At 38.8% G+C, this 12,843-nt stretch overlaps 1 protein-coding gene across 2 annotated transcripts in view; it reads right to left on the bottom strand.

The window, feature by feature from the left end:
• Positions 1–12,843, bottom strand: part of FAT3 (FAT atypical cadherin 3) — a 324,123-nt gene that overhangs the window by 92,826 nt on the left and 218,454 nt on the right. For both annotated transcript variants that reach the window (XM_026052964.1, XM_026052963.1), the window contains exons 6-7: positions 12,292–12,502; positions 3,064–3,203 (exon numbers count right to left, since the gene is read on the bottom strand). In XM_026052964.1, coding sequence (XP_025908749.1) covers positions 3,064–3,203; positions 12,292–12,502 — 351 coding nt within the window. The remainder of the gene's footprint in view (positions 1–3,063; positions 3,204–12,291; positions 12,503–12,843) is intronic.

The raw sequence follows: 12,843 nt of genomic DNA on the forward strand, positions 1-12,843 counted from the left end.
TGGCTGGGCCAATGCTGGCGGGAGGCTCATGGGTGTCAGGGTGAGGGCAGCTCTGCTCCCAGTTCCCATCTGGAGGCTGCGTTCACACTGCAAATGGGCCATCCCTTCCTGATCCCACCTGTCCCAAAGAGGCTTTCAGTTCCTAATGAAACTAATGAGGCTGGTTTTAAAATGCCTTTTTTTTTTTTTTTTTTTTTTGCTAATCTAACAGATGTAATCTTTAAATCAATAGGATTTATATGAGTAGGGAAGCCTGTGTGCACTAAGGCATGGAGGAAGTGAAGGTTTATCAGAATTTCAGGCATGCAGCAGCGCTGCTGGGGAAACTTATACAAGTCCTTGCTAGTGCTCATATTACTGAAGCAAAAATCTTTGGCATTTTACATTGTATTTTACACCTCCAACTGTGTGACAGACAAAAGGCCAGAAGAAAGATAAAGGGAAAACAGGTGTGGTGGAATAAAGAAGAAAGACGGCTCCATTTGGCATGATGTAGATCAGCTGCTCCAAAGGAAAGCAAGGCACTTTGTGGGCCTTTCTATTATTTCATTTTTATACAGGTGGATGATTTTATAGTTTTGCTTTCTTCCCACTTCTACCATATCGGGGTATTTTTGCAGCTGTAATTAAAACTGCAGGTGGTACTGTGCACATGAGGCAAAATACTTACAATATCACTTTACAAGAACTCAGAACAAGGTCATTGGTAAATGCTTTTTTTGAAACTTCCTATGACATATTTTACTCAATGTATCAGTTTGCTTTTTTAGTATTGTTCTAAAAGGAAATGAATATGAATGCGGCCATGGAAAGCACTAAAATACAATTAAAAATACACAACTATTTTGTAACAGGTAGGAATAACTAGGCCATCACTCTGGAAAGTTTGAGACCATGATCATCCTTGAGCTCTCTGCTGTGAAAAGTTAGAGAAACACATTCTCAGATGTTATTCTGGCCACAATTAAATCTTCAAATGATATCTGCAGCGAGAGCAGGAAGAGGAGGACAGAAGGGTTTATCCCCATCGCTGATTATCCAAGGATATATATATAAAAATATATATACTAATATATATACTATTAGAATGTTCAATGAAAGACTTACATTTTAAATAGGTCACATCACTGTTACAAAGAATGCTTAGGCTGCTTTTAGAAGGCAACAGCTTTATTCAAATATGCTTTTACCATATGCTTTAATTAAAAATGTAGGGTTTTTATCAGAAAAAGTTTTGACTTTTCAAACTCTGCCAGTTTGACTGGCAGAGGGAATAGTTTATTAAATCGTAAGCTGCAAGTACTGGAAACATAATTTTCATGAGGCTAGACATTATTTGTGTTGAGCAAATCAAAGTCCTCTGTGCTTTTTTAATATTTGTTTAGCTGAAATGTTTGCAAGAAAAAAATGCTATACTAGGAACTCAAGTCCCCTCTTCTGAAATGTGGACTGACAGTGTTGCCAAGATTTTAAAGAACAAACACAAAACTACTCAAGAGTTGAAAAAAATGCCCTCTGGAAGGGAAGCGAAAGTGGTCAGTCTGCTTAGCTCACCTACCAGAAGACTGAAGGCAATTTGATTACTCCCAGTAAGTGCCTTCCTGGGGAGAAAATATTGCTTTTTAAGGAGCTCTTTAATCAAACAGAGAAAGATATAACAGGGAATACAGACCAGATATAATCAAGTTAAAAAAAAAAGAGTTTTTTTTAGCAGGGAAACACTTAATTACTTAAACGCACTAACTGGGAAAATAGTAGATTCTCTAATTTTCTACCAACTGATGTTTTATCTTGAGTGGATAACCAAGACAAGGTAGCAGATTGGGCATAGCAGTAGTTAGAGATTTTAGAGCTGGTGAAAAACTGGAATTCAGATTCAGAAAAGATCCAGTGATTTAACAGTGCCTTAGGAACTTCCAGGTTGTGATTCAGTGAACGTAGATTTATATCTGAATCATATGAATGTAAAGGCAAGGTAAAACTGTAAAAATCTGTGTGCACGTGTGTGCAGTTATGCATATTTATACATATTTATACATATTTATATATAAATGTAAGGCTTTCTTTATGTGTTGTAATTGTCAGAATTCCCTCACACTACCCTCCCCCCCCCTTTTTTTTTTTGATTTCCTCTATAGGTTGGATTTAATCAGCAATTTGAGGCTGCACAGAGGCTTTTGGAAGTGGAGAGCATTTTCCCTTACACGTCAAGTTTCACTCAGGCTGCAGCAGTTCYGGCCCTAGCTAATCCAGACCTCACAACTCAACACCTTGTGTTGAGGACTTAGCCCCTTGGAGTCTCCCCAGCGCCACGTGGCCCGCTGAGGCCCTGGGCACTTACCCTGCGTASGTCCCAACTGCAGACTGGGGCAAAACAAGCAGTTTTTGCCAACCACCTCCCGTGGAGGTGACCAACACAAGGCAAAGCTCTCTGTGGGGAGCTCTCCGACCAGGAAGTGCCACAGCTGGCGCTGTCCTGCACGTCACGTTTATTTGACCTGACTTTTTAATTGCTCAGAGTCACTGACCCTGCCTGTGTTGCCGGGCKTCGCTGGTGTCCCCAACAGACAGGGTAGCCACGCGCAGTGACATGAAGGAGACATCCTTGGAATCTTAAGTTTCCGCTCTGAACAATTTCCTCTCTGWACAATCGTGTTCCACGTTTGGGCCCGGGGAGGATGGGCAGTATAAATTCCATTTAATAAAATCAATAATAATATTCTCCAACACCACAGAATCGCTATTGTATTTTGGACCGTTATACTGGCGATACGATTGTCAAAACATAAGCTTAGCGGCCCGTGGTACGGCCTGGCTCAGCTGGACGGAGRAGAACTACTTTGGTGTGAGCAAGAAGAGGACAAAAGGAGAAATCGCACTCTGAAACATTCAACAGCCAGTTCTTTACAAACAGATGGAAAGGGCTRCAAAACAGCCCCTGTACCAGTTAACAGCGGTCTCAAAGGACAAGGTTTGATTTCAATGGCAAAATTATTATTTCTATAGCATATACATTCCACTAACAAATGAAAAACTTGCCAAAGAAGGAATGTGATGTTCTACCTGAGTCGTGGCAATGTTTGTTCCATCGGTGACCTCCACAGTCATATTATATATTGACCTCTGCTCTGCATCCAAGGGCTTTGCAATGACAATAGTGCCCACTCCCTTCTCCGCGTCGAAAGAACTATCGTAATTCCCTCCTAATTGTTGCACAAAAATACAATTAAATTAGCCATCTCTGGAAAATTTCCATCCGAAATGTATCTAAAAGTGGGCATAGCTGTTTACTGGCATTCATCTTAATGGCCTGCCTTATGCATACACAGTATAGCTACTGATACGTCTTTGYTGGCAACTCGTATTTCAAAGCACAGTTTGTGTATTGGAAAGCAGATATCATTAAAATGCACTGAAARAAAAATCCAGCAGTATATTAAGAAGTGAACCATAACTGAGTCTATAAAAAGAATCAAATGACTATAAGCCCTTAAGATGTGTGCCCTTGTAGTTTGTGTAACGAACAAGCACARTTATCTCTTTGCATAAAAATCATTTCAAGATGGTTTGATTCTGCAAATTCTATTTTCAGGAAATCCTCACCAATGCTCATGGGTGCAAAGCCTGTCAACTGAGTCTTTAAAAATGACAATTATAATCAATTTAAAAAATGCAAATAGCGATTTGTTATGTTAATTTCAAGGACAATGATAATTACTGACAGCAAAGGTCAAATTCTACTAGTCTTTTAGGAATTATTTAAATAGATCTGACAGGATACACATCATAAATTCCTTTCCATTAAAAAAAACCCTCACAAAGCACTATTCTGAAACTAATACCTCCCTTTTCTGTCACATACTGAATGATACAGCAAAGAAAAAAAAATCCTCTTGGGTCTCAGGTAAAAGAAAAAGGAAAAGGAAAAAAATCTATTAAAAAGAGAAAGTCATAAATAATTTGAGATTAAAGGGTTACAGGATTTCTCAGCCACAGCTATAGTTTATAAATTAAAACCACTCATTATGTTCAGAAGTAAAGCACACACTCCCTGCTGCTAAGCTGCTTCTACTCACTCAACTCTAAAGTGGAATTTATTATGAGTTCAGCCTGAAATGTTTGGACGCTGGGGACAGGGAGGGGGGGAACGCAGCACTGCTGACAAAAGATCTCTTAAGGTGTATTAATTACACAGCAAAACAATTCCGCTGGCTACAATCTCCAATGGCCCAGTCCTGCAAAGTGAAAAATGCTTTCAGCCCCCACTGCTAATGAAACTTTTATAGGAGCTGCTCAGACCTTTGGGGATTAGATGCACAGGTAGAAAAATATCCATTCCACCAACTTAGTTCTAGGGCAATAATTTTCCTGAATGGCTGCTGTATTATCCCCAAACRACTCTCACTTCAGGCACGGGGGCAGAGAAATGAAGGGGCCAGTTTCTACCACCAATTCTGGTACCTTGATGCTGACCAACAATGGGAATTTCTCTTGCAAGCAGCGATGCATTTAATCAGAAGAGAAAAGGTTTGTCATTCCTAAGCTTGGAGAGAGGAGGAGAAGAAAGGGGAAGGAGGAGTAAGGAGCCAGGTGATCTGTGCAAAGGAATGGCAGAATTGGTGAACTCCCTCTGCTTGTTAAGGGATCCAAAAGAACTGTGTCCATCAGACTCCTCTCCATTGAGTAAATATATATGTATATATAACTCTGAACCTAACTGATTTCCATCCTCTATATGTATATATGACTCTGAAGCTAACCTTACTTCTCTAGTAAAACACTGCCCTAGAATCTGCTGTGATGTATGGTGGATGGAAACACTGATTCTTCCCGCACCATTTTCTGTAAACCTAACCTGCATATCATTCTCCCTGTTTTAAATGAGTGTCTCACATATTTAACACTACTTGTTTGACAAAAAAAAAAAAACCCACTCTTAATTGTCCTTGACATTGAAGCACTGTCAAGGTATATGGACATTGGTCAAAGGCTCTGATTTTTTTTTTTTTAAATTAGTCAAGAAGAGAAAGATGCCATCTCCCAACTAATGTTCTAATTAATGTTTTTTACTGGAAAAGCTGCACCATGAAAACCAACTCTGAAAAAAACCTCCTTTGAAGAAAAGAGTTTCAGAATTCCTGAAGAAAATCTCTGCTGAAATGCAGCTAGCCTTGGGACAGTGTGCACTGTACAAAGAGAATGTTTCAGACTGATAACCATGAGAAACAGAATGAAAGGCTGCACTTCAAGATGCTTAATAGCCATCTTAATGAGCAATCAAAAAATTATATGCTATCAAGTGGCATACACTTCCACAGAAAGCCTGTCTTTTAACTTCCAAGAAGTAAAATAATGGGAGAATTAAAGATAGATATTTTAAATGTCTTTCCCCAATTGGCTTAGTGCAGTGTTGTTAGGCCATTAAATGGTGTACCACAAGTATATCCACTTGAGGGAAATTTCATGAAATGCTGGATATTCTTCCTTCGAAACAGGAATTTAACCCAACGTTTGAGTTTTTATATGATACAGACATCTTCCAAGATAATCTAGTGACAAAAAAGAATAAATCTTSATCACCAGCCACCCCTCTCTATCCTAAATTTGTAATGCACTTTATTTCACATCAATTTTTTTTTCTTCTGAACAATGCAGAAACTGCATCAAATTCAGAGACCGTGACTTGTCAGAGAGCATCTTGCTGTGAGATTTGAGCTCATGTTCTCTTCTGCAGTATGGTCTTCATTTACTTATGATTCAGTCTGGTCATCTCAACAGACCACAGTCAGCTGCTGACAACGAGGAAGGAGTCGAGCAGTTCAGCTCCTGGGACTAACTTGTCATCCTGCCTGTGATATCTAGGTTCTTCTCATCTTGTGAGTACTGGAGGTTGTTTGGACGTAAAAAGCTCCTTTTTATAACCTCCTAACAACTCAGATGATGAGCGCTTCTGAAATTACACTTAGCACTGAAGCATAATTACTGAATTAGGGATAAACTCTAAATTGTAATCAACTTTATAGATGTGTTAAATATATGCATGGCCTATTACAAAGCTCCCAGAGAAGTATCCAACAGAATTTCTGGGAAAGGCGGAATAAAGCTAAGTAAAAAAACAAACAGAAATTTTCTTTTAGAAACTCATGCAGTTAGATTTTTTTCTGGGAACACCATTTGAAGCAGCTTCCTTCCAAAAGATGCCTACGTAGAGGACTAAGGGCTGAGCCTGGAGGAGGTGAGAGCTGGGGAGGTGGCAACTTCACAGATTTTTGGGTACTTGAGGCCAGTTTTCATAAACATGCTGCTGTGGAACTTGAAATCTTTTTGAAACTCATTTATTTGCAGCGTYGTAGGCTTCAGTAATATCATTTCACTGAGTTACTATCGGATATTTAGCACTTCTGCTGATCATAATCTTAGGATGAAAGGGGGCTAAGAATGACAACCTTTTTTCCCAGCTGCTCAGTTTTATTATATGTGATTTTTTATTACTTTTTCCATTTTCCAGCATATGGCACGTGCTTTCCTTTTTATTGCCTAGTAAAATTCCTGCATTCAGATACAAGATGTCTAGAAGCTGTCTTCATTTATTAATGTGCTTGAAATTGCATTAGGAAAGAAACATTTCATATGAACATAAGACATGGTGACACAGGACTCTGGGAAAACCAGCGATAAAGAAGGCACGTTGAGCAAAGTGAGTTGGCTCGACAGGTTGTCCTGAGAAACCTTTCTAATATGGAATGACTTAAGAGAAATGCGGATTRACTCTTGTCTGTCGCATCATTGCAGGTTGAGAGGCAAGGCTGGTATATCCTCAGTCAAGACTATAGACTTTAAAATAAGCCAAAATAATAAGAGTGAGMTTTCATGAAAAATTCAAATCTACTTGCAATGCCATCTTTGGAGAAGAAGAAATCTCATGTTTGAATGACATAAATGCCAACCAGAAAGTGCATTTTTAATTTAATTGACAGTTAGGACTCCCAAAGACAGCTACCTTAGATACTCATAACTACACCTGGGACATCTGAAGTTAAGTGAGATGATTTCCACTCTTAGTTTCTGGAGACTGCTATATATCTTGCATAAACCCCGGAAGAAGTAAATTTCCACGATCGCGTTTTTTATACTCTCTAAAGGAGTTACAGCATACTCTCCAACGTAACTCTGACCAATTCCAGTGATGTTATTGAATTCAGAAAGGCTCCTGATTTAGGGTTAGTGCTCTTAGTCTATTTCAGAACAGATGCAAGCGATGTTCTAGAGCTTTCTATGTAAGCCTATATTATATTTGGTGCAATGGATAAGCCAAGAAAAGCTTCCTGAACTGCTAAAAGTAATTTCCAGATAGGAGAATAGGAGATTCTCATCATAGGAGATTCCTATGTCGATAGGAGAATTTGGCTACAGCGGGATACAATGCAGATAGAACTGTCATCCTTTTGAATTCTAGGAAAATTTTTATTTTCAAGCATGTTCGCTTCCCATTTTGAATTTTGTATTTGTTGCAAGCAAAAAAACCCTCTTTTTCTTCCTGTTGTGGCGCTCTTCTTAGGTGAGATCCCTTTTYGAGAGGATCCTGAGCCTCTTTATGTTTCCTATCAACAGCTCTCATGTATTTCAAGACAGGATTATGTTGCTGGATGAAATCACTTGCTCCCTAAGAAGAAAACATGCCAACAAACCTAGAGGACTGCTAGGCAAATAAGTCTAATTATCCGTGTGAGCACCTTTTTCYTCTCTTTTCCACTGGAATGATCCAGAAAAGTGGGCTTGAATATAGATCTGAGAAATGTTTGACGACGTGCAGGGCCAGACTTGTTGGGTCTTAAATGCCAAAATAGATCCTACTGAATTCTGGAGGATATCCCCAAACCAAACATGGCAAAAACCTCGGAAAGCTCTTCCTTCACTGGCAGATAGCAAAGAGCATATGTGCTTATGTTCAAACTTAAGAAAGACAGGATGCAGTGAGAACTCGTCTCATTTGCACTGCTGTGCCAAGACGGAGGAGTAGAGAAAAGCAGTAGATGATTTAATTTAAAGACTAGTACTGAATACATTTGCTTAGGAATGGAGGAATTTTGACTTTTTTTTTCCCTCTCAAACTAAACTAACAAAACTGAAGATAACGACAATAACTGGACCAATTGCTGCATTGCTAGCATTGCTCAAAGCAGAGGATAATGTGGAAATACATAAAGAGAACTGACCCTGAGCTTCAAGGATGAATCTAAAATGCCTCTAGTATTTTTAGGAAAAGAAGCAAACCCCAAATCTCCCATTGTTCTGTTTTGTAAGATTTGAAATAAACCTAGACACTGTCTCTAGAAATACAGATTAAATTTCAGRATTCTATTAGACATAACATAATAAATATTAGTAACAACATGCAAAGATATATTCTGTTATCATGCTAGGAAGAATACTACAGAMTTTGAATTTGCAAAAGGATAAAACTCTTAAAAGGACAGTCAAAGCCTTGGATTTGCTGCTAAGAAGCTGAAGGTATTGGCAAAAAAAAAAAAAAAAAAAAGCTATTTTATCTAGTTCTCAGAGAGGATATTTCAAAAGAGGCTAGGGAGCTACATGTTTTCAACATAAATGAAAATTGGCARTACTGTGAATTATATGGACAATTAATTAGAATTAATAGATCTTAAAATCATTGTCACTTAAACCACCCTTGATAGAAAAGTTTCTAGTGTACTTTTAAAGTTTAGCTGTGCTTTTAAAGGTGTAGGTTAGAGGAAGAAATAAAGACAGCAGGTAGCCAGTTTGGAGAATGAGAGGTGTTGTGCAACATGCTACTTAAGCAAACACTAGCACCATGCAGCTTAGCTTCTGTGGTCAACATAATGATGYACCTCATCATTCCCACCCCTAAAACAAAGGAAGAAAGAGTCACATAGGGCTCAATTTCCCTGGGAGAAATAAAGATCTCTGACTTATTTTGGAGCTTCCATTGAAAACTAGTTCCTCATAAATGATTGAATAAATTTAACAGAATTGAAACAACCTCTGTTCATGTCTTTCACATTGTGAGATCTGCATGAACTGAGGAGGACGTTGAATGCATTCTGAAAAGAGAAATCAGATATGACATCTCAACCATTCCCAATTGCACAAAAAAAGCAAATATCCTGTCCCTCTCTGTCTATGGAGGAAAGATGTCTTTAAATGAAGGCAATTGGCCCGGGAAGACCTGATCTCTGGCCACAAGGCACCTTCCTCTCCTGGAGCTGATTAGCTCAAGAATATAAACCTTTCACTAGGGTGCATTTAACCTAGTTGCAAATTAGATGYTGAAATTAGATAGACAAAATCCTATATATCCTGACTTTAGTCCGTCTTCTACCCATTTTTAGGTGGGAGAAAGGGCATATTATAGAAGAAAGGGTCCCTTTGAATTCCATTGCCCATTTAGTTTGAAAAGGTCGTAAAGGTAAAGGTCAATCTGCAAACTCCGTATTAAACCCTGCCTCTACAGAAGCCTTCAGGGATTTTGTTGACATTCCTGGGAGCCATACATGGAGGTTCAGAACCACAGAACAGCAGATGGAGCAGGACCAGCTCTTACAGCAAGACAGAATGCGTCTCTTGCATCAACACTCCCATGTTCTACACTTCCATGTACTACAATTTCTACTACAACTCCAACAACTCCAACAACTACAGTTTCTACTAATATCTTAAGTCTCTCATTGGACTTTTTAGCACTAAATATCAATGTTCCTCCAACACATTATCATCATTGCTTCTCTTTCCAGATGATGATATCCAGGAACCAGGACAAAAAAGTATTTTTGATACTGACTGACTAAAGGCAGCAAAGATATTTTAAGCAGAAAATACTCTCACTATAAGCTGCTTCTGTCAATTTTATCTTTCAATTATGTGTGCAGAGTGCCTAGAACAGCAACACTGTGTGCATGGCTGGGATTGCCGGCTATTCCTGTTGCAGAAATAAGTATTCTTTATTATTGCTGTTTTTTAATAAAAGCAGTTATATTTAATGACAGCATTCATATGGTAATGGTACCAAATTGGATAGTCAGGGTCAGCATCCATGAACCTACAATGTTCCGAGACCTTCCAGGGACCCAGATTTCTCATTAATTCTAGGGAAGCAATATGTCCACGACCTTCTGCAGTGATTCAGCACCCTGCAGCATCAGCAGCTACATCCTATAGGGAAGTTTATAGGATTTCTAAAAAGTAAAAACCCTTCTAGACCCTAACTAGGTCTAGAAGCCATAAAGACCACAGGAAGTGACAAAYTGAAGACTTAAACTTCATCATCTTCTCTCCAGCATCTCTGTTCRGGATGCAAAAATGGAATATTATGATAAGGTGTTGCTAGACTGCAGATGATTCTTACATTGTTAAAGAACACAGCCTAAGAGCTGGGGCCTTCTCTCAGTTGTTATCACACAACATTTTAATGAGAGTTGGTGTATTCACTAAGGAATACACTGAGAGGTTGTGAGGGGCAGAAGAGTCCAGCAAAAGTTTTCAAAAGGGAAAGAATGTGACAATAAAATCAATAAGGTAGGATTTCTCCTGGGAGAAAAGCTAAGGTCAGTCAGCAAGACATAGAGAATGTAAACATTAGCTAATAAATTGCATGTAGCATACTGAAACGATCATGGGAATGGAAAAGAAGACAGTAGGAAACATCTGCTGTTCTTCCCCAGGGGTGAGCACGAACCCCTGAACATGGTGATAGCTTTGGGTTTAGTTTTAATGCGGTTGGCATTTCAGAAACCGTGCTACAAATTCAAAGAGMAAATACAGATGCTTCTGTCTTTCATCTGCACAAACTGACAATAAAAGGTGGATGAAAATAACCATGGCTGACCCACTCTGTGGTCCTTCTCCTTCCTGTTGGCTAAACTCATCTGGAAATAGCTATGATGAAATGGAAGCAGAGCTCCGTCTCTGTAAATACAGACTGCTGATGCATCATTTTCACTAAGTCTGTGGCGATGGCTTTTTGCTTCTTTAATCTTTCATACAGTATTTGCTTTATAACCCATTATTTAAATAACACCACTTTGTGCAGACACAATGTTTTACATCTGAAGATATACAAACATTGCGTGCAAGTACCTACAAATACCAAGCAGCACAATAACTTTGCAGAGTCATTGTAATGTTGGGGAAAATCTCATTTTGGAGATGTTAAAGAGTTATTTTAAATGATCTAACTGCATCAGCCACAGAAGCAGGAAAGCACCACTTAGGAATACCGATTCCTGTTTCTCTGCAGGCAAGTGATTCCTTCTACTTGCTGTCCTTCCAGCAGCTACATCCCTCACTTCCTTGCCCTATGACTTTAACACTGCAACCCCTATGACTTCTCCCCTTCTAAGTATACGGACTTCTCCCTCCCTATATTCCAAAGTAATTATATGTAAGCCAATTTTGTGGTTGAAATCTCACATCAGAACACATTTCTCTTTTTCAGTTTGCATTCAAGATGAACTTTTGTGGCTCCATTTGTAACCCATATGTTGATGCATTCCATTCTGTTTCACATTTAAATGGATGGTGCTGGACTGTGAAAAGTTTGAATTAATTATTTGCGATAAACTGTGGAAAATCCGTGAATAAAATGATAATAATTGGACACAAATATGCTAAAAGCTGTCATAGAAAGAAACGTAGCACATCCATGTGTCGCATTGCATCCTGTCACAGGCACTTATGAAGATGTAATATAAATTGTCTCAAAGAACTTGCAAAAATAAAAGGCAGCCTGGATAGTTGTATTTTAGCAAATGTGTTTGCACTAAGGGTACCTTCTGTTGAACAGTTCTGCCCACAAGCTGTCTGTAGAATATAGAACATCTCTCGAGCATGCTTGCCACCTTGAAGCAGGGCAGTCGGAAGCAGAAAAAAAAGAACAGAATGCAGAAAAAAAGGTGAAGAAAGAGAGAAATGAGGGACAGCAAGTCTAAGTACCATAAATACATTTAGGAATGAGATTAGCAAAGTATGACAATAGAATTTAAATGACAGACAACATTAAAATTGCAGTAAATAACATACTATGAAAAAAAACAATTCAGCCATACAGCGCTTTTTTTTTCAGCTTAGCTAAGGAATCATAACAAAAGCAGGAATATTATTTTTATTATTGCTGCATTAAAATAGCCTTTTCAGCATTACAAAAGTGCTTTTAATTCAGGGCCAGCTGACTGTTAGTTTTCTCGCTCTCAAAACCACACATCCTCATGTTTTGCTTCTAAAGCTTCTTCCCTACGTTCCTGGCTCCCAACTTACCGACTATATCGAACCACAGGGGAATGTTAGAAGGTTGCACAGACACCACCCCAACGATTTCTGTCACTTTATCACTTTCCATGACGGTGAAGTTGTAAAAGGGTTCATCGAAAGTGAGGGGCACTGGCGAGGGCGCAGGCTTTTTGATCCACTCGATATGGAGACGTGCAGTCGAGGACTTCTGAGGTCGGCCGTTGTCTACTGCTTTTATCTGGGGGGTACAAAGAAAACAGGACTCAGACTGCGCACAAGAGTTTGTCATTTAGACCTATTTCTCAAGAAAAGAGAAAATATGGAAAATGCTTGGAAAATGGCCTCTTTAATCCTTTATGCAAAATATGCTCTAAAAAGTAGGACGAGAAACACTTACTTCTCTCTTCTTTTTTTTTTTTTTGTTGCATTATACTTTGATTCTTCATCGAAAAGACACCAGACAGAACTATTTTGATTTAGAAATGCTGATGTGAGGCCCTGGGAGATGCAATTCAAGTACTTCGTACATAATCTTACTTCTTCAGAAAAGACTTCCCTCTTAGATTACACCTTTCAAAG

This window comes from Nothoprocta perdicaria, unplaced genomic scaffold (genome assembly GCF_003342845.1).
Source record: "Nothoprocta perdicaria isolate Ctin4 unplaced genomic scaffold, notPer1 scaffold_94, whole genome shotgun sequence".
Taxonomy (NCBI): domain Eukaryota; kingdom Metazoa; phylum Chordata; class Aves; order Tinamiformes; family Tinamidae; genus Nothoprocta; species Nothoprocta perdicaria.